The 23,363-nt window shown below is 32.4% G+C and overlaps 1 protein-coding gene across 1 annotated transcript in view; it reads right to left on the bottom strand.

Annotated features, from left to right (window-relative positions):
- The window catches only part of LOC140439294 (uncharacterized), a 49,874-nt gene that overhangs the window by 16,098 nt on the left and 10,413 nt on the right, over window positions 1-23,363 (bottom strand). The window contains exon 2 of the mRNA XM_072529116.1: window positions 12,780-12,970. Within this exon, the coding sequence (XP_072385217.1) occupies window positions 12,780-12,970 (191 nt within the window). The remainder of the gene's footprint in view (window positions 1-12,779; window positions 12,971-23,363) is intronic.

Raw genomic sequence — 23,363 nt, 5'->3', positions numbered from 1 at the left:
GTACTTTTCTTTCCATTATAACTTGAAGTAATTCATAGGAATTACTTCATTACTTATCTTCTAATAATTTAATCAATTTAAATCATTAAAAAGCACTGTCTTTTTGAATGCTTGCAAAATTTCTAATTGTTTCGGCCATTTTCTGTACTGCTGAATTTAACATTAGGTTTATCTTTTTGACAAATAATGCACAAATTCAAATTAGTTATGTTATTTTCCATACTTTCGGTAAACACATATAGAAACTATTTTCTACATTTATGTTGTTCTTGACATATGATGAACTTGAAAAGTAGTTACTTGGGCTCATTTTGTCCTTTTACCTTCACGGTTTTAACTTTGTTATAAATAATATTTCTATTATAATTAAGATTTAATGTTGAAGCTGGAAGTTTTTCTTTTAATTTGAGCTGTTATAAAGTAATTTTACTCAAAATGCAGCCAAGTTAAAAGTGAAAAATCGCCTAATGCTGTCATTTTTTCACTTATTTGCAATATCTCTAGTTCTAACTATTGGATCAAGCTTTACCAAACCATCGTTTTGTAGGTTTTTTTTTAAGGAAAGAACGATTTATATTTGTTAATTTACGAATTATCATTATTTAATATAAATAACTTGTAATAACAAATTCCTGCCACTTTCGATGCCAAAGCAAGTTTAAAATTCGAATTCAAAATATATAAGAATATAAAAGAATAAATCTGCCTTCCAACTCTCTGTCTTTTTAAATTCTTCTATTTTGTTTATATTATCTTTTATTCCTCTGTGGTTCTTATTAATTCATATCTTAAATAAGCTAATTTCTTGTCTTTAAATATGTAACTTCTATCGTAAACCTAAGGAGTTAAATATGTGTTTAATTTACACTTCATATTTTATATTATTGTTGTTCGTAGGGCTCTGTGTGATACGTCTTATTTATTTCATCATTTAAAAGTTAGTAAGCTTCCTAAAATAAAGGTGCTAGAATTTTGATATAAGTTTGCATATGGACCCCATATTATATAACAGCAACCAAATTCTACTCTATAAATATATATAATGATAATTCACACGCAAATCAAATATTTGCATTAGTATATTTTGATAACCTTTTGATCTGTATTATAGATGTTTTGTATTTGTTGTGTGTTTTGGAACACTGACCGCTTAAAAAGTCATTATTTTTAAAAATATTTTATTAATGTAACTGATTCAACATGTTTTAGTGCTCAAGCTATTGATAGCGGACTTTAGCTTAATTTTTGCATTATTTTTCTTCTAACGCGTATTGTATAACAGCAAAGATATATATATATATATATATATATATACGTTCGAATTATCGAGTAAAGTGGTCTGTAATGAAAATCTGTAATGAAACAAAAGTTTGTTTTTTTTCCTGAACCATTCAAACCGAAACCATACTCTTTTATTTTATTTTGTTTATTTTATTATTACACAATAGTCCATGTAACTGTTTGTGAGGCCTTCAGATACTTAAAACTTCCTAAGATGTATCCATTGTCTTACCCATGTGATACGGACTAGGCAAATAGGCCCTAGTCTTCGGCAAATTTGGGGCCCAGGCTGCTCCGGGCTATAATCAGCAGGAGCTCTAAATCTGAGCTCTTCCTGCCGTTACGAGTGTCAAAAAAGGCCAGTGCCGAGTACTCCTAGAGTATAGAGCATCCTCTGCATTCCACAGACGGCACCATAGACCATCTGCCAATCCAATCTGTAAAGAGCACTACAATTACAGGTTCGGGTCCCATAGGCAGAGTGGATGAGTCCTTTCTTGCCAGGGCGTTAGCTCGTTCGTTTCATTTTACTCCTGTGTGTCCACTAAGTTAACCCTATTGATCAGCGTAACATCAGCAAATGCTCTCTTGCGCTCAAAAACTAGCTTAGAGCTGACTTTGTGCGCTTCCCAAGCCCTTAGCGCTGCTTGACTGTCAGAGCAGATAGAGATAGTCCTGACAGAGCAAGTCCTATCTATTATCTCTTGAGCACATACCAGGATTGCAAAGATCTCACTAAAGCCCAATCCGTGGGGAGTAAAACTGTATTTATTATATGGTGAAAGTTGATTGATTTAAAATTTTCTAATCTACCAAGCTACCAAAGAAATAGAACCTTTTTTATTTTAAAATATGGACAAGGTGCATCTATCGTATTAAAATTATCAAAAGAAGTTAAACCTAATAAGCATGCATTGTACTGTGATAATTATTTTACAAGCTATTATCTTTTACAAATTCTTAACCAAAAAACAATAATTGTTGCTGGTACTGCTAGGAGCAATAGATTGTCTAAACCACCTCTAACATTGTAAAAGATCTTTAAAAAAACAAGAGAGGATCAACGAACAAATTATCTCTTCAAATGGAGCTGTAGTAGGCAGATGGTTAGATAACAAGCCAGTGATAATGTCATCTTCGTTGGGGTTGGTACAGAAGATGTTGAAAATCGTTGAAATAAAAAAACACAAAATGTTTCATTGACGTAAGTCAACCCGAAGTTATACAAAAGTATAATAAGTCGCATAGATAAAACAGATGCTCTTATTGCATTTTACAGAATAAAAAGGAGTTGCAGAAAGTGGACTGTTCGACTAAACTTTCATGCAATTGACTTGGCCCTAAAAACTCCTGGTAGGGCAGGTAAGATTAGAGCAGGCTTGGTACAGTAAAAACGAGATATTCATACTAGGGTAACACCATAAAGAGACATAATAGACCTTGTAAACTTTAGGATTAAAGTTGGTGAAGCCTTCATAAAAGTCAACTCCGGAAACGGAAAAGACCTTTTAGCGGTAAGTAATCTAGTCCAGCACTAGCTGTAAAACGCCAAAACATTGAAATTAGACCTTTTACTGAGGTGCAATTGGATAATATTGAACATTTTCCAGAGCACCCACAGCTACATTCACCTTTAAGCGTCAAAAACCCTGTTTGTACAGGAAAATCAAGAAAAAAATGCCAGAAGTGCAATGTCCATTTGTGCCTTCACATGGAAAGAAACTGCTTTATTATGTTTCATATGTGCTAGTTTTTTAAAACTGTTAAGTATGTTTGAGTATAAATAAGCCCATAATAATTGTTTTTTATTTTATACATGCTATATTTTTATTGATGACAAAAAAGTGTTATGTAAACTACTTTAAGTACACTTTACGCAAAAAATATTTTTTCGTTTGCTGAAAAAATGATGGTACTGAAAGCTTTAATTATGTTATGCGCTTATCTTCACTTATATGTGTATTTTTAGTATATTTAAATTAACTGGTACACTCGTAGTTTATTATACTGGTAGGTAACAAAATATCAGAACGGTTATTTTTATTTAAAAAACTAATTTCAAAGTTTATGTTTGATGATATTAAAAGTATATTAACAGTAAATCGGAATAAAGCTAATTAAATGAATGAATTTTATTTGTTGATAAAATTTCGAACAAATTGTTTATTAGTTTATTTCTTATCGATAATACGTTAGGGAATTGCCTAATGTGTTAATAATATTTAACAATATTAATAACAAATTATCTGTTTTTTTGAAGAACGTTTTTAAAATCGTTATAAAAATTACTATTTTAGCAAGATTTACCCAATTTAGAAATGCTTATAAATCACCAGCAGTTGCCTAATGTGTTACTGACATTGATAACCAATTCATTATCTCTGACTTGAGGGTTACAGAAATCAAAAATCAAAAATAGATTGCAAATGTTTTAAACATTTTATGTATGCAACAAATAAGACCTTCATAGAATACAAATTCTTAGTAACTATTAAGTTTTTTACTTAAAAAAGTATCTGAATAGTTAATATAATACTTCTGATAGATATAAACGTTATATAAATCAACTACTATAATATAAATATACACATTTCAAATTTAGGTCTCAATACGATTCATTTTTTTATTAGAATTTGGTTCTAAATATATGAAAATATCATCGGGTGTTAGAGAATTAAAAGCAAGTAAGACTATCTGCATCATCATTTTCTTGTGTCATCTGTCGTAGCAGGTTTGGAAAATACCTGATTTTTAATATAACCTTAAATGCCAAGATCTAACGGAGCGAAATCAGGAGTGCGAACTGGCCAACGAAACGGGCCGTGCGTGACATTTCATCTATTATGAAACATATCGTTGAGATGCTAAGTAACAGACCCAGAATTATGAGGAGGTGCTCCATCTTGTTGATAATAAGCTGAAGCCGCCTTTAAGACTTCATCAAGACTACTCTACTATATTGGCTTCTGATCCTTAGCCATATTCCTCCGCCTATTCTACGAAGACAAAAGGCCTTGATAACGGAGTATTCGAAAGTAAATAGCAACTTGCAACTACCAATCCCTGAAGACATCCCGAGTTTAGCAGCAAACCGACTCCCATCCAGAAAACCACCCATAAGAACAGCCCAACAGCTAACAGCAGATGATTTCAATGTTACCTCCAGATGGCGCACGCTGTGGAAGCCCCACCTGAAGTATCCAACCTTATTGACCCAGTCCAAAAGTCTGATGGCTTCGACCAGCCACGAAACATATGGAAGAGCCTAAACCGAATTAGAACGGGACATGCAGTATGCGCACACAACCTACATAAATGGGGAAAACAGCCTACCTCCAGCTGCGACTGTGGAGCTCCAGATCAAACCATCCAACACATCGTGGAGACATGTGAATTGAAGGCATATCCAGGGGACCCAAAAGACTTTTTCAAAACTACGCCTGCAAGCCTTGAATGGATAGCTCAACTTGACTTAAAGATATAACCTTATATGTTTGTATTATCTTGTATTTTATCTGTATTTTGTCTATGTTTGTTTTTATATAATATTATGTTTGTATTTTTGAATTATGTATCTACGTTTTTTTACAATTATTACTGTATTTACTCGATGTATTGAGCCATACGCTAAATAAATAAATAAATGAAGCCGCCTCTCCATTTCTTAAAGTATGTAACGCCGGTCATATGTCTGCTTCTAAAAGGTGGCAATATTTTTCACTATTTAAATTTTTATCATAAAATTTCAATGCTAAAATTTTTTAATCTTTTATTGCACAAAAAAACTATCTATGAAATAACGTTCTCTACTATTATGTGTGGTGAAATTCCATTTCACTCGATATAAATTTTCAACCATGCCGATATTGCAATTATTAAAAGGAATAAAGGAAGATATTTAACGGTACTTCTTGGGGTAAGAGTACCGTTAAAGTACTCTTACTCCAAGTAAGAGTAATTAAAGTAACCACTGCTACCTGCCTATATAATTTGGATGTTATCAGAGTCAGTTGAGAAGAAGCTATTACCAAAGTCGGTCGCAAATCACGTAAGCTGAATTCGCTAGATCGCAAAATACTCGCTTCGCTTATTAATATATTATATTTGTAATTAAGTAGTTCGCATCGCATTATTATTGATAAATATTATCAAGCCAATCATTTATAGTAATCAATAATTTTCATATAAACAGTTCATTTATTTAAACCAGCAGTATCGCCAGTAGTTCGCTTTAAACATAGAAACGACATTTCGCTAAGCAATTCTTACAAAATTGTACCTTTCGAGGCAAAACACTACACAAAACAAAACATAATATTATAAAAACTATCGAAATCATCTAACAAAACAACAAAATGGAAGTCAGAGTATATGGACAACTTAGAGAATCGTAGAGAATCGAGAATAGAAATTAGCAGCGGAATAAGACAAAGAGACTCATTGAACCCTATGCACTTCAATTTAATAATGGATGAAATCACCAAAAGCGTTAACAAAGGAAGAGGATACAGAATGGAAAACAAAAATATTAAAATACTCTGTTACGCAGATGACGCAATATTAATAGCCCAAGAAGAAGATAGTCTGCAAAAACTGGTCCACAGATTTAACATAAGAGCAAAAGAATTTAATATGACAATATCATCTTAGAAAACTAAAATAATAGTAGCCAGCAAAGAACCAACCAGATTTAAAATAGAAATTGATGGTATCAGTATTAAGCAAGTAATGGAAATAAAATACCCATCCAGCTATGGAGAACTGGACAAAGAAGTGAGTGATCAAGTACAAAAAGTAAATAGACTGGCAGGATGCCTTAATAACACTATATGGCGAAACAGACACATAAACACTGAGATGAAGTCAAAAAATTATAAAGCCAGTTTAGGACCAATAATGACATATTCCTCAGAAAGAAGAGTACTGATAAGAATTACAGGAAGTACGAAGATCGAAAGAGAAGTGAAGACATTAGAAGAAAATGTAACATAAAGTGTATATAAATGAATAGACACAAAATAGAAAAAAAAGGATGGAATAACAACATAGGCAGAATGGAGGAGACCCGTATCGTCAACATAGCAAGAGATAAGTCACCAATAGGCAAAAGAAGTATCGGACGACCACGCAAAAGATGGAGCGACAACCTTCCATAGCGGTATTAATCCACCAACGAACAAGCAGAATTGCTTATAAAGAGAAAGAAGAAGAAGAAGGGGCAAAACTCATAATTGTAAGCGTGGCTCCAAATGATACAAAAATAAATATCTGTATCCAAACAAAGTATCCAAAAATGAGTGGCTAAGCTGAGATCGCAAAAGAAGATATTAAAAAAGTATTTAAAAAAGCCAAAAACAACAAAGCACCCGAACCAGGAACTATAAAAATGGTTGAAATATGAAAGTAAAAGGGACGTATCATTTATTCGACTATTTTTTAATCAACCAAAAATAGAAGACTTTCCAAGTGACTGGAAGTTGTTGTACATATTTAAAATGGAGACGAGAGAGACTAATAACTATGGGGAGGAGATTAGTGTAATTTCTTCAAGTGCAAAAAATCTGCAATAATAAAAGATAAAATAGAATATCACATGGTTTACTACAGTAATGAACAATCTGAATTCCGGAAACCAAATTATGCCTTGACAATATATTTATTATAAGACTATTCAGCGAGAAAAGCTTCTTCATTTTTTTATAAGCAATGCTGTTTGTCCATTGGCGGATTAATACCTCTATCTAAGGTTGTCCCTTCATCTTTTTCGCAGTTATCCGATACTTCTGCCGATTGATGACTTATCTCTTGGTATTTTAACTACAGGGTCTTTTCCATTCTGCATATGTGGTTCTTTCATTATTTTTTTCTATTTTATGTCCATTCTGATATACCCAGTACGTTACATTTTCTTCTAATGTCTTCACTTCTCTTTCGATCTCTCGTCGTATTTCCTGTAATTCTTCTTAGTAATCTCATCTCTGCCATTTCCAGTAGCCTTTGCTTTGTGGCTGTGTCAGGTCTTCTTTCTGAGGCATATGTCATTATTGGTCTTACACTGGCTATATATATTCTTGACTTCATCTCAGTGTTAATGTGTCTATTTCGCCATATAGTGTTATTAAGGCATTCTGCCAGCGTATTTGCTTTTTGTACTTGATTTCTCACTTCTTTGTCCAGGTATCCATAGCTAGACAGTGTAATTCTCAGGTATTTTATCTCCATTACTTATTCAATACTGATGCCATCAATTTCTGTATTGTTTTGTTTTAGTTTTCTGAGATGAAATTGTCATATTATATTTTTTTGCTCTTATGTTAAATCTGTGGATCAGTCTTTGCCGACTATCTTCATCTTGGGCTATCAATATTGCGTCTTCTGTGTAACAAAGTATTTTTATTTCTTAGTTTACCATTCCGTATCGTCTTCCTTTCTGCATAGAGAAAAGCAAAGAGAAAAATAATAAAATGCAAAAACAGAATACAGGCAGGCTTAAAGAAGAGTTAAAGACTCCAAAAAAAGAGATCCTATAAAAAATGAAGATATAGGTAATAAGCAAAGCATATACGCTACAAACCATAAGACACCTGAATCTAAAGATAAATGGACCCAACATATTTACGGGATGGAAACGAAAGATTGTCCCAAAAAATATTCTTTTACCATTTAGAAGGTAAAATACACGTAAGGAGATCTCGAAAAATATTATCATAATACACTTGTGAAGATGAAAGAGTGAACATCCCTGAAGTGAAGAAGAAGACAAAGAAGAAAACAATAGGAAAATTTCTCGATAAAAATTTAAATGCCTAATCTTAAATACTATACTATTTGTCAGTATTTCTAATTATCAACACAAATTGTCAAACAGATTGCAATATTTTATAAGCAAATAACAAAAATTTAAGAAAAACAACTTGATTTTGAAATATTTTAAAAAGTTTCTAATTATTATATCTCATTAGTGTGACAGTCGTTACTTAATTATGCAAAATATGAGGTCTTTGTCCTACTGGCGCTCGTTTATACGCATTCATAAATATACAATTAAAAATCAAAACAAAAACAATAGTCAGTTAAAAAGCATTAAACAATATATACAAATGTTATCTCGTATATAATAACATAAATGATAGCGGACAGATACTCATGTGAGTTCATGGCAGATATAGACCTACTTTATAGATACACTTCCTATATTAGTCTTATTCATAAAACGTCGCAAACTGGAATAACGTGGCTATATAATGTGTAATGGACAACAATACGACCTACTTCGGACCATACTTCAAGGTAAGGTTTATGGAAAAAGAGGTATAGTCACTTGAGGAATAACTGAATAATAATAAAGAATATAAGGAGCGCTCATAAGTGTTAATCAACACTAATTAATCATTTTATTGCTAATCCGCAGAAAATTTCATCATTTCTCAATCAGGGAATAACTTCACTACCTTTATTGACTACAAGAAAGCCTTTAATTAAGTGCCACAAGAATGGCTTGTAGATATATTAAGAAAGTATAAAGTCACTGATAATATAATAATCTTTTAAGACATAATTATAATGACAGATTGAAAGCCTAAATTTTTGGCTCTCTAGCGATGCTAGCTCCCAGTATCTATCCCAGCTGTTGCACTCTTCTGACTCAGGTTTTAGCATTAAAAACAACAGTATTGTAGTGGCGAAGCATAATCACCTGTTGTATATTAATGATTTGAAACTAATGGCTTTCACTCGAAACCACCTAGATCAGATGCTAAAAACTGTGAAACATTGTGTAATAATATTAGTATGCACTTCGGACTATACAAGTGCCGTGTTTTGAATATAGTCTGAGGAAAGGTTCAGTCCATAGAATTCGATATGCAAAAAGGCCAAAACATCGAGGCTATGAGTGAAAATGACATTACTACTCTACATCGCGCGAATTGTGCAGTAGATGACACATCATTGATCAAACTGAGGAAACCAGAAATGCGCATAAACCATATTTCTAAGGAAAAGATGCGCAATCAGATAGGTAAACTTCTGCACGGTGACATCTCAATGAAGTCATTCAAGACTATACAGCGGCTGACTAAGGCCTAGGCAACCTAGGCACGTGCCTAGGGCCCGTTATTTTTGGGGCCCGAAAATTAGGTTTTTAATTTCTATAATTAATTATGCCGAATCGTTGTTTGATAAAGTCTACAAGTATGGACGAGCTTTTCCGTGCTTATGTTACATATTGTATTTTATGTCAGTTTTGATTGAAAATTGTGCAATTAACACTTAAGTCGTAGACTTGATTATAAGACAAATAGATTGTTTTGGATTCATAGTTAATACTTTGTGAAATTCCTTAATATAGAAAACCAATCATCAGCCACTTCAGTTACGTCGTAATCTAGAAAGCCACAAACACCTTCACCATCCAAACATAAAAACAAGGCAAAAAATTCAAAAAGAGGTGGTTCTTATCTTCAAGCTATCAAGAAATGTAAAGCTGCAAATTACAAAGTTAATGCGGAAAAAGTGCACCGTTCATCAAAAATATTTTAAAAGCTGCAGTTGTTACTGGATCGTTGGTGTAAACTAGGAAAGCCTAGTTCAGGAGAAAAATGAAAGCTAAAGGAACAACTAAACCGAAAAACCTGCCATCTGCATTCTGCTATCAGTGAAAAGGCAAAATCTGTAAAAAGAAAGGGACTAAGGCTAAAGAAGCAGCATCAAAGACAGAGAAAAAGCCGGCCAAGGCGAAGAAAGTTAAAAAAGTCAGCTCCTAAAACTGCGTCATCTTCATCCATAATTCCGACTTTCGCAGAGGCCAAAGATTAAACACCAACCAAAGCGAAGAAATCAAATAAAGGCAATCCTACGAAAAAACCAAAGACACCTAGCTAAAAACCGCCATGGCTACCGCAAGTTCACCAAAAGGCTAGAAAAGCTGCTGCTCGTAAAAAAAATTTATTGGATTAATTAATATCTTCGAATTATTAAAAAAAAATGTAAGTGTTTATAAAAGTATTATATTATTTAATTAGAATAATATATAATACAAAATACCATGAATTGCGATTGTGATATTGAGTAAATAAATTTAATTCAACCTCATTTTCTTCTTTGTTTTTAGTACGGAGTCTTTAAAATGAGTTCCCAGAAATATTTAAGTGGGTTTATGTGAAAAAAAAAAACAAAAAGCAGATCGAGATAAAGTGGCAAAACAAATTTTTCCCAAAAAGTGGGAAAAGAACGTTGGAAAATTTATTAACTGGAGACTGAGAACAGTCGTCATCATTTTCACAAGTTTCTCTTGTTTAATCTCCATAAACATCATTTGTGTCCGAAATTATTCTGGAAAAAGACCAACAGTAAAAACGAAGCAAATCCGATTTTAAAGATGAGAAATAAAGAAGAAAATATAAATTTAAAATCATCTCAAATAATGACGAAACTAAGAGTTTTGTAAACGACTGTATTATGGTCAGATACTTAACAGACGCCATGCGAGAGTATTATATAAAAAATCCACTAAAATCATTAAATGAATCTTTGGAATCATCTTTTAATCGATGCAGCGAAGGTTCAAAACAAATAACAAGAAAATTAACTATTGCCTCCTTCTTCTAAACAACGAATAGCGGGAAAAAAGTTAAATGAGATTGGTTTAAGTATACTGAATTCAAAAACTTACTGTACTATTAGATCTGTAAATTATTTTCCAAGCAAACAACGCTAATAACAAAAAGGACGAATGATTGGAAAAATGTACACAAAAATTTGTCAGAACATGGAAACAATGTTAAATTAAATTTTACAGCCTAAATTCTGAGAATTTATTTAACCATTCCAATTGTTGCTTGGAATCTGATAATTAAATAGACTGCATACTATATACTTTGAAACCAAAGTACAGTACCAAACGCAAAGTATGTGTCATGACTGAAAAATACGACCGGAATTGCAATGTTGCCTAGGGCACGTTTTAGCCTTAGGCCGCCACTGAGACTAAGTCGACAATGTAGCATCGAACTATTGGTTGATATCAGAAAAACTGTTCCCTGACACAGTAGGTTGATTACTAGCCATTCAGGATCCAGAATTAGGCTCAGGAAAGAAAAAAAGTCTGCTTTATCTTCTCCGGGAAAAAGCACACCTCGTATCAAAACGAAAACTACTGATTTACCTAAGGGCAAAAAAATGGCAATTCGAAATACAGTACCTATATAATACGTAACAGGATAGTAAGCAAACCAACTTTTTGTTGAGAATTACGAGTAGGACTTAACACGTTATAGTAATTTATTAAAATAATCAACTTTTTAGAGAAACATGTAACCCCTGATGAGTTAAGTTAATTAGCTGCAGGCTAAAGAAATTGTTTTTACAAGTAAAACATCCTTGAGTAGAATATTAAAAAATTTGGGCTTTTAATTTAAAAAAGATGATCATTAAAGAGCTTTAATTAAAACAACTCGTATTGCAGCACAACGAGCGTGTTTTTTGCGTAAATAGATGGAAAACAGCAATAGTATATATCCACCAGAAGTTGTAGGTTTAGACGAAACGTGGATTTTTTTAAAAGAAATAAAATGATCGTGACAGAATGACAACAGCAGAAGTGTACGTAAACCAGGTGGTTATGATGAAAAGATTTATTGTGGTTCGTGCTGGTCTAACAGCGCAACCCGTGGGAATGAGAAGACGGGGTAGACCAAAGCTGAGGTGGATGGACGGGATAACATAAGATGCGGAGTCGGCAACTGGAATATGCAAGCGAGGGACAGAATAGAATGGCGTAGAAAGCTTGAGAAGGTCGAGGCCCTCTAAGGGCTGTAGCACCAAGATGATGATGATGATGATGCTGGTCCAGCAAAACGTTTTATTTCAGACGCCAGTTTATTATTTTGTTCCAAATCCTTGACTGAAGATTATTACGGTGATATGAGTAATACAATATTTACTAAATGGATAAGTACACAATTATTTCCCAATGTAGAACACCCATCTTTGATCGTCATAGACAATGCACCCTACCAAAGTGAAATCATGAATTAACAACCTTTCGCTAAATGGATAAAATAAGGCATTATAGATTGGTTGAAGAAATACAATGTTAATGTTATTAAACATTAGTTAAAACCAGAATTGTTACAATTGGCCAATATGAATTGACAAGAAAATCTATATATATTGTAGAGGAATTGATACGTGAACATAATATAATCCGTGATCGGCGCAGTAGCCACTTTCTGTCACTTGCTGTTGCGTTGAGTAAATTTCCGACTTATTTCCTATGCTTTAAATTTAAATGATGACGCACGGGTAAAGAACCATGGACTCAACTGTATATATGCGATGCAAATAAATTATCCAAAACTGTAAGAAAAGATCAACAAATATGTAAAAACGTTTACGTATCTTTTTCTATAGATTTTTGTTAAGTACTTTGTTGTTTAATTCATTTATATTTAAAAGTATATGTCATTTTTGTACCAAATAATAATATTTATACATACATGTAAAAATCCTCCGAGTCCAAAGTATATCGAGTACGAAATTATGCAGGTAGGAATGAAGTATGATACGAAATTAGTTAATCGTAAATTCTCTATTGTAATACTTTCCCAAAGTGAACTTCTTGGTAATACTGTAGATGTCGTATAACCTAATTGCTTTTTAGCATGGATATATAGGTTTACCCATTGACCTAAAATATAAAAGAAGTATTTTAATATGTATTAACCATTCAACATTTGATATAATAATAAATAACTATGTGCACATTACACTTTACAACATTGGAAATGTTCCGAGGTCACAAATAACAGATGCTTAGATCTTCTTCTTTAGATTCCCTCTTCTAGCGAAGGTTCTGAAAATGGCAACAGCCCATACAGCTCCTGACTTTAGCCCATAATATTGTGACAATTAACTTACACAACACAAAAACAAACCAGAGTAAATAGAGATTTGAGACTTATCTGGGGTGGGTTAGAATGCAAAGGGAGCAATCATCTTAGTTTTGCCTATAATGACGTATTTTTAGTTAAATTTAATAACAGGTTGTATGATTATGCAACTTATTGTACTTTGTAAACAATTTTAATGTAATACATTCTTAACCCTCCAGCGGTGACGTAAGAAATTTACATATTACTGGTGACCTCGGTCTGTTGAACCGATAGAGACATATCGCTTTATTTAATCTTATAAACACACATTTTTCAAATAATAATACTTAATAAAGGGCTTAGATGTAATAGTTTACAAAAATGTTTAATCCTAAAACTCAAAAAAGGAATTTCTTAATCGTTAATAAAAATTAAACATACAACAAACGCAAGTAAATCTTATACAAATAAAAAAAATTATTCAAATTACAAAAGTCCAGTTTAGTTTCCCCTCAAAGCATTGACTACAAATAGAGGTAGAGATGTTTGAGACAGAGGAGTTTACTACAAATTTTGTAGCTATATTTTGTTTTCCTATTTTGTTTGTAGGTACAATACTATTTTGTTTGTAAATTACAAATGCGGTAATGCCTGTCACATTGAGTAGGGCGTAAAAGATCACGGTCGGCCATCTTCTGTCTGATCTGCCTGTAATATCTGCTGTTGTTTGTAACACCAGCTTTTAGAACAAACAACAACTTAGGCAAATATATTAAAAACAACAAGAGCCAAAAGAAAAAGCAATTACACCGCGGTGCATATAAACTTAAATGTGGCGACTGATCAAAAACTTACAGCGGTCAAACTGGTAGAACTTTTATCAAACGTATAGCAGAACATAAAAGGACTTTCAATAATAAGAATTTTAAATTATTTACATTCAAAATAAAGGCGTTAAGCTATTCAGTAAAAGACTATAAAATGTAAACACATACCAAAATTAGATCACTTGAGAAAGCCACTCTGGCCGACAGAGCTGTAGTGGTAATAATTTAAAATAAATTTTGTGGAAGTGTTAAAAACAAAAGTTTTCAGTGTTTTATTGTTAGATAAAAGAATTTCAAGTGTGAAATACTGTCCAGCTAATTTTTTAATACAAATTATATTTCATTCATGAACACATCGCAACTTGAAAACCATAAGGCAGTAACTGCAAAAATCATAATGTTGAGTTATGAGCTTTTCAATTTTTTTTATACTTAATATTATTTACTGTTATTCCAAAAATTAAGCTACAAACCTGGTATTTAGCATAATTGTTTTTAATTTTGCATATTTTTATATGCAGTAAGGAGTATGTGAAATTTATTTCAGCAAATAGGTATTTTAGCACATACGGCCATATGGTTTTAAAATATATATCAATTTTGGAAAATGATGCTAAATGATGATAAAAATTCATATCAAATAAAAGTTTTTTTATTTAAGATTGTACTTATTTATTACAATTTTTTGGTTTTAACACTTAATCAAAATCATGCATATTGTATTCTGTTTTTGTTCGGTTTCTACTGTTCCATTGTTCACATACAAATCTTCATAAAACCTATGGTAGTGCTCTTGAATAACATTAGCCTTACACAGTGAGAGCAGATCTTGTTTTTTTAGATTGGATATTCCTGGTGGATGTGAATATGCTTTACTTAGTTCGATATTAGCCACCAACCCTCGTTGTTTTCGCCTTATATTAATGGTTCTGAACTCTGTATCATTGTGGCTTGTCTTAACCTGAAACTTATTTTCAAGTGTCTTCTCCACCTTGATTATTTTAATCTCATTCCAGACGAACCGATTTCCTTCTTCGTCAATATTATAATTGTTCCCCATTTCCTTACATAATTTTTTAAAGTCCAATATATCCGATGTAGACATTTCATTAGTTTTGTAAGGTTCACCTGTTTTTTTCGCTGTTTGAACTAGTGTGACCCATTGCGAAGGCACATAAATTGGTCCTCCTTTTAATGCCCTTTTTTTTGTTTCTCAATCAAAGAATACATGTTATCTCCCTCATTTTGGGAGTGACCTGTTATCAAAAATTTGTGGGTAATTTTAGGTATGTTCAATTTCTGTACTGCATAGAGATAAAGACAGACAATATACTTATTCTTATTTTGCCCACTGCAGTTATCTGAATATAATATTATTTCCTGTTTTCTGGCTCAGAAATTGTAACAGGCATGAGGCTATTTCGTTTGGACCACGATTAGCAATTCCCTCGAACCAAAGGTAGCAGTGTCCTGCATTTGTGGTCAGGTCAAAAATTGTGAAATTAAATGTTGATAATCTCCTTTTGCAATTAAATAAGGAGACATCGCCTGAAGGTGTCGGTAATACGGCTTGTAAGTCAAAACAAGCAGTAATGCAAGTATTGGATTTTGCAGATTTTGAGTCATTTTCTTTTTCTTTTCTACTAAGTTCCACTTCTTGACGGTGAGTATTATAGGCTGCTTCTAATGTAGTTTTATCTAATGAATTGTTGTAACTTTCACATATCGAGCAGAGGTCTTTTTTGGGCTTAAAGAAACTTATATTAGATTCCGTGTTAAATATGGTCCTAAACGTAGCGTAATTTCCGAACACCGAACCTTTTTCTTCGCAAAATTTTATGTAATCGCGATGAATATCAGCCAGAGTTTTGTCACCACTGACGAATTCTCTGGTAGTTTGTTTTCTTAAGTAGTGAGATGCCACTCCAGGAATGGATTCGATGTAACTCATTATGTTTTGTTTCACGACTTTTTTTTCCATTCTTGTGAGTTCCTCTTGTCTTGTTCGCTTGTCTTTTATGATAAACCCATCTACAGTACGACGTTGTATATTTGTTACAGTCTTGTCGCTTATTCCCAGTGTTGCAATAAAATTGTGCTTACACACTCTGTTTCTTGCCTTCCACTTCGAAGAAATAGACATAGTTTGCTTCACGATTACTGTCTGGATTTACTCTTCTATATTTCACATTAGTTTTTCCATTCCATAGTTTTGCCATTAACATAATCCATTCCTGAATTGCGTAATTTATTTCTTTTATTTTTGCCCATTCATCCGGTTGACATTTCCACTTTCTACTTTTCTTTTGAGGGCTTATCTCCACAACACCTTTATTTTTAAGAGTATTAGAATCAGTAACACTATTCAGTCTTGGACAAATTTCCTCTTCTGTGTTGTCATCCGAAGGTGAATTCGATTTGGTTTGAGGGTGCCAGGTACGATCGTCATCACTGAGTTCTTCAAATAATGACTCGGATGAGCATATTTCCTCATTATCACTTGATTTTGATGACGGTTGAATATCACTTGGATCGTTATAAACAGATATTTCATTTTGATCACCAATGTTGTATGATTTAATAACCGTGTTGGTGCTCTCATTTCCTCTCGTTTCCTCAAGTATAGTAGTTATTAAATCAACCGTAATATTCTTCGTTTCCACTGAGTCATACTGCAAGAAAAATATTAAGCGAAGGTAATAACAATTTTGATTTAAAGAACGTTATATTAGAGGGAGCGCATAAAATGCAATACAAAAAGAAGGTGTGTAAACTCCATCTCCTCACGTAATTGAGCGAGAGACGCCCGTGCTCCTCAGTGGCATAAATGGAAAAAAATTGTTACCTTCTCATAGGGGATGACAAATGCATGTGCCAAAAGTACTCGTAAAGTACTAGGCAAGCTGCTACTATAGGATGTTACGTTTAACTAAATTAAAAACGATTGTTTACTCACAACACAATAGATAAAAGTAGTTCCAGGCAATGTTACATTTTTGCCAGGCTTGAAAAACCATTTGGTATTAAGTACTGATATTGCCAGATGGATCTGAGTTTTTGTTCCTATTTTAGAACCATAGAGCAACAACTGCAGATAATGCCTGATGGTATAAAAAGATGAATAGATCTTTTACAAAAGCCATAAGGACGTATCTTTCTGGTCCCCAATTTAAAATTCCTTGCAGATGCTGCTAAATAGCATTAAAAAATAGATTTTTTTTTCTATTAGACTGCATTAACAGGTCATTTTACGAAAAAATTGCAGATATTGCCATATGGTTTTCAAGGTGCGATATTATCACTGACTAGCTAATAATGTTAAAAATAAGTGAAAACAGTATGTAAATGAGATCAATTTCTAATAGAGAATAATTAATGATTATTTAATAATTAATTTAATTAATTATTTAATTTTTATTTCTTTTCATTAAATAATTATTTAATAAAAAGAAATAAAAATCTCACCTTCTATTAAACGAAATGTAGTTAGTCATTTAGTTGTAGCATTGCCCTGATCTTGAATATCCTTGCTTCTATGCCATATGGTAGAATGCTATATACATAACAAGTTTAAAACCATTTACAAAGAACGGTTGCATTCTTAAGAAAGCGTTTCTGGCCTTTTTTATCTCTTGATCTGGATTAATGTTGAATCTGTTTGATTAAGCAGCCAAGATATACGAATCATTCTGCCTACTCTATAATTAATCGATATGTTTATTGCGGGTGGGGTTAATTTTGTAAATAATCATTTTTTTTGTTTTTCCTTCTTTTGGTTTACCTTTCATTAAGGTTTAACTGATATCATACCTTCCTTTATGATTTTATCCAGCTGAGTTTGTAATCTTGCTCACTCTCAGTGATAAGTACCGTGACATCGGCTTATCAGCGTATCGGATATTTTTGAGAATTTTTCGAAATAGTTTTATAACTTCATGTACCTTGTGAGCTCTTGTTCAACAAGAAAGGGAATACTAAAACGCAACACTGTCTAACAGATGGTTGGTTGGTTATAAATAATTATCTAAGTGCCAACAACAGTTTTCAGACTGGAGGTTTGTACATTATGACTCAGTTGCAATTAGCCACATGGAATTAACAAAAATATTTCTTAAAATTTTTTGTTGTAAAGAATTCCACCATGGTGGTATATTGTTGGAGTCAAAACTTTTTTAATTTTTTCAAAAACTGTTCGTTGTCGTCTTTCGCAGCATAAGGTTTCATCAAAATGCGATTTCTTTCATCATTAACTCTGTTGTAGTTATTCAAGGCACAAATTTTCGCGATAAATTCGTAAACAAAATTCATTTATTCATCAATAAATATGTCGTCTTCATTACTTAACGTTCTAAAAACAATTAGATATCTTTCATTTTGAGAAAATATTTTGAATGGTCCAATTTTTCCTTTATTATAAAATGCTAAATTGTAAGCAAATTTTTACTATCCCAATAATCAGTCAAGAAGTGTAGCAGTTTTTCTTTAAAACGATAATTTTTAAAGCTTTCCAAAAAATCTTAAGGCCTAACTTGTTGAGGTCCTGAAATTTTATATGAAATATCGAATTCCTTTCGAGGTTGACGTTCAGAATCTTTAATTGACGGTTACAAATAGCAGTCAAGTATTAAATGGATTTCTACAGCATTTATAGAACAAATTTTTATTATTATTGATTCTGCAATTTTTTCAAATGTTTGTGGCATAGAGTTAGCAATAAGGTGTAAGTATTAAAAGCCATCTATTATTTCTACGTTAATAAATGTGGGCTGAACCATTTCGGTATTCGATTTCAAAGATTTTACAAATGTTACTTTAGTAGTTTTCAATATTTCACCAGTACATGAAAAAAAGAAAGGAAGCATGAGTGTAGAGAAAAGTCATGCAATGTTCTAGTTTAATTTTTTTTGTATGGTAACTGCCAGAAGTCGTACAAAGATGTCTCCTTTCATTTTCATCAACACCTTCTTATTTTTATCTTTAGTTATGTGATGTTTTAAGAAACAAAAATAATTTTGTTACGTTTTATAGATTTCTCAAATCTTCCAGGAGATAAAAAGCAATTTGAAATAGGCTCTAATTTTTGTTGACTGCCAATTTCTTGGAAGTTCAGCAGAAAATGGGCAACTTCTTTAGATGTAGCTTTGCCAGTCGAAATATTAAACAACTTTTGGTGAACAATTGTATTATCAAATGTATTTATCGTTTCTTAAATCCTCTGTATGATACATCTAAGTTTTTTGTGTCCTTGTCAATTTTACTTTTTTGCAAAGAATGTGAAGTATTATCTTTATTGGTTAATCCAATATTTTCTTTCGCAATTGGTAATATGTTTGTCTTCATGCTGTGGCAGGGTCATCATCAACATTTAGCTTATATTTGTCCACTGCTGAACGTAGGCCTCCCGTAAAATTTTCCACCTATTTCTATATTGAGCTTCTTGCATCCAGTTTGTGGTGATGCGCTTGATATCATCCGTCCATCCAGAGGGAGACCAACGACGAGATGGACGACTAGACTAGATGTGGCAGGGTACGCGTATCAAATTTTTTGGTTAAACTCACTAGTAGAATTGATAAAAAAAAGTCATTTTTTAATAATTAATGAATTATAGTCTGGACAAAATTATATCGGGCACCTCTTGTTTTTATAATTGTTAACATACTAAATGACATATTAAATAATTTTTATCCATTAAACAGGTCGATGAAGATCTTTTGTTATATTGGATCCTCTAGTAATAGTATTATGTAAAGTTTCAATATAATTTTGTTATTGAAATTATTTGTTTCTTCTTTGGAGTATTATCTTTGGGTAATAATATTTGTAATAATTATATAAGTACTAAATAAAATAATCTTTATTGTGCACACCCAAAATATACACCATGTACACATAAAGATAAGAAGGACTAAGTATTTTTAAAGTTCCACCATAAGATAAACAATATTTTACTACATTAAAGTGACTTCATTGTTGTTTTTGCCATATTTTAAATTTACCAAATTATATAATCTATAAATTATGAATAGCCTGGCTGCATATTTCAATATATTGTTAATTAATTCTTTAAATTATTAATTTAGTTTGTGTAAATTAACGTTTTAAATAATTCCGTAAATGTTTAATCTTCGCATAGGATACATAATGTCTCCCATTGTCATAAAACGTTCGTTTATTTATCCAATGTATTTATTTAAATTCACAATATATAAATGAGATCTTTCAAGTATAAACAGTTTGCAAATATCGCTTACACAATACTCGTATGCAACCAAAATACAAGTATTGTTAGGTTCAAACTAAATAAATATGCATGTAAAATTTTTATTTACAAATATGCTATTGCGGGTGATATAGGAATTACTAGTTTATTTAAATTAGTGAGATCATATACTATAATAACAAGTATACTGCAGAAAATTGCATAGTTAGATTTACGAGGTTTGCGGTACATATTCCTCCAGAAAGTATCAACTTGAGAGCTTGTACTCCACATGGGTATTTGTTATATGCAGTAAAAAGTGAAGTGAAAAAACTAATTTCATATTTTTTTAATATATCAACCAAATGGCTCCATTTATTATTTATCTTGAAAGTTCTTGGTTTTTATTATGTTTTCTTCTTTTACAAAAACCGGTGAATTATTTTTTTTACTAAGGAACAATTTATATCATAATTAATAAACAAGTTTTAAATATGTTAAATGAGAAATTTACAATGAAGTAAACAACTACCAATGTATTATGGTATATATATATATATATATATATATATATATATATATATATATATATATATTTAAAAAAAATAACTAAATTATAATATTCATAAAATTTCAGAACCTATTCGGTCTTATAAGACTATCATCAGTGAAAAGAAAAATGTAAGTATTTCCACGTTAATATAAATAAAACTGAAAGGTAAAATGTTGACTGTGAATCTAAACAAAAATGTAATAAATACTCACATCATTAGTATCTGAAAGAAGCCGGGCAAGCATTCGCAGCCACAACAGCCAAAAGATTGTAAAAATCAAAAGAAGAAAAGAACCAAGCCAAGACATAACCCAAAAGGACACCTTAATTAAAAAAGACACGCTAAAAGTAATACAAAGGAAATGCAAAAGAACAAAGCTACTAAAACCGCCGCTAATAATATTGAAGTCAGTTGGAGAAAACCAATAAACACTGCCAGAGACAACGAAAATAGAGTAATATCCACGAATAAATTTGCCGTCAGTTAGATCGATAGTTATCCAAACTAAGGATACAGGGGGCTATCTAGCCAGGATAAAACCGGTAGCAAACTCAAACATGATATCTAAAAGACCGGATAAGAAAAAACTACCTCTGTTTTTGATATCAATCAAAGGGATTGGTATCAATCAAATGCAAGAGAAGCATAGAATAGGACCTAAGGAAAATAAACAACCTGCGTTTTATGAAAATATTTATCAAAGATAAAGTCAAAAACAACAAAGACATCATGTAATGCTATAATGGCTAAGGGTTCTCCTATGGCCCAAAGTCCTGTCAATATAGATCCAAGTGTGTAAAATGAGGAGAGAAGCACCTAAGCAGCATATGTCAAAAAAATAATAGCATAGACTTCAAATGTACAAACTGCGGTGAAGCGCCGACCACAAATTACAGAAGCTGCTATATCAAAAGTGCCAAAAAAAAATAAATAATACTTCATTCTTGTAAAAACAATAAATGAAACAGAAATAATTGCTACAGCAAAAGCCTTGGTTACTATGGAAGCCAGTATAGTAAAGATTAAAATTGTTTCAGCGTACGTTAGACCGCAAGACACAATCTTCAATGAGGACTCGAGTATCAGGAGTTGGATAGAGTAAAAAACAGTAACAGGAGAATATTATATGGCTATTTCGAAGAAAGAAATAACACTTATGTAATAGGACCAGTGAAACCAACATGTTTCCACGGAAGACAGACTTCCTACCTATTTGGACATAGCACTTCTACACAACGTGGGTCAACAATATGAAATACATTCTACTAATTTTAGAAGCAATGAAAACAGGCTATTTGCAACCCCACAAAAAGAAAAAAACAAGTTGGCCACACTTCAAAAGAATTGTGAGCGAAAACATCGGAGCAATACCAACAATAAATAATATAGCAGAACTAAAAGAACGTGTGAGAAAATTAGAGATGACAGTCCAATGCTATCGATGTCGGCTTCAAAGAAGAAGTTGCAACACTAAAAGGAAGATTCAGAGACACTAGTAATGAACTAAAAGATCTGATGAAAGAGAAAAATAGGAAAAGAAGAATATCTAACAGAACAAGTAATTAAGAACACAAAATAATTGCTAACTGCGTTCTGGCAGCTTACAAAAGCATTACGGAAAAATAGGAAGCCAATTCCACCACTACATGAATAGAACGGAATTGTATATATAGAAAAAGAAAAAGAGAAAGTACTAAAATATAAGCTAAAAGTGGGATGTAGGAATAACTACCATCCCAACGAAGACTTAGAATTCACAAGAGAAGTGGAAAAAATAGGAAGCATTCTAAAAAGAAGAATAGATATAACACATACCTCCATCGAAGACATCAAAAAACTACTGTTATAAATGACCAATGGAAAGTAAACACCAGGACCAGACAGCATCACAAAGAGAGCACTTAAGAATCTGTCAGCGAAAGCGGTAGTCTACTTAACAACTATAATAAACAACATGTTAAAATTAAGATATTTTCGGAAAATATGGAAGGATCTCATATTATGCTGATTGAAAAACCGGGGAAAAACTTTTCCACAAAATTATAGGCCAATAAGCTTATTATCATCAATAAGTAAAATAGCGGAATGGGTAATACTAACCAGGCTTAGAGAGGAATGTGAAACAGTCGAAATTACACCTAAACTACAGTTCGAGTTCAGGTCCGAACACTCATGCGAATATATCACGAAGGGGTTCAATGAAAAAATGTATACAACAGCAGCCTTTCTGAATATCAGTAAGGATTTTGACAGAGTCTGGCACGAAGGCTTGCTATATAAAATAAATGAACACAGATAGAGTGACGCGATGACATGTTTCCTTGCATCGTACCTAGCCAACAGAAGGTTCAGAGTCCAAATGTTTGAAGTCAGAACCACGGAGGAAGGAGTATCGCAGAGAGCAGTGCTGTCGCTCTACCTGTATACCATCTACACATCCGACACACCGGACAATACCCAGATCGTTATCAAGTCTATACGCAGAACACACTGCAACAGCAGTCTACAGTAGACATAAAGATAGAGCCACAAAACATGTAAAAAGAGCCCTATATTAAATACAAACCTGATTCATACATGGAAAATAGCAATAAACCGGAAAAAAGCGCAGGCCGTCATGTACTAT

The sequence above is a fragment of the Diabrotica undecimpunctata genome, chromosome 4 (assembly GCF_040954645.1).
Source record: "Diabrotica undecimpunctata isolate CICGRU chromosome 4, icDiaUnde3, whole genome shotgun sequence".
In the NCBI taxonomy this organism is placed as follows: Eukaryota; Metazoa; Arthropoda; class Insecta; order Coleoptera; family Chrysomelidae; genus Diabrotica; species Diabrotica undecimpunctata.
This window is presented reverse-complemented; position numbering and strand designations above follow the sequence as displayed.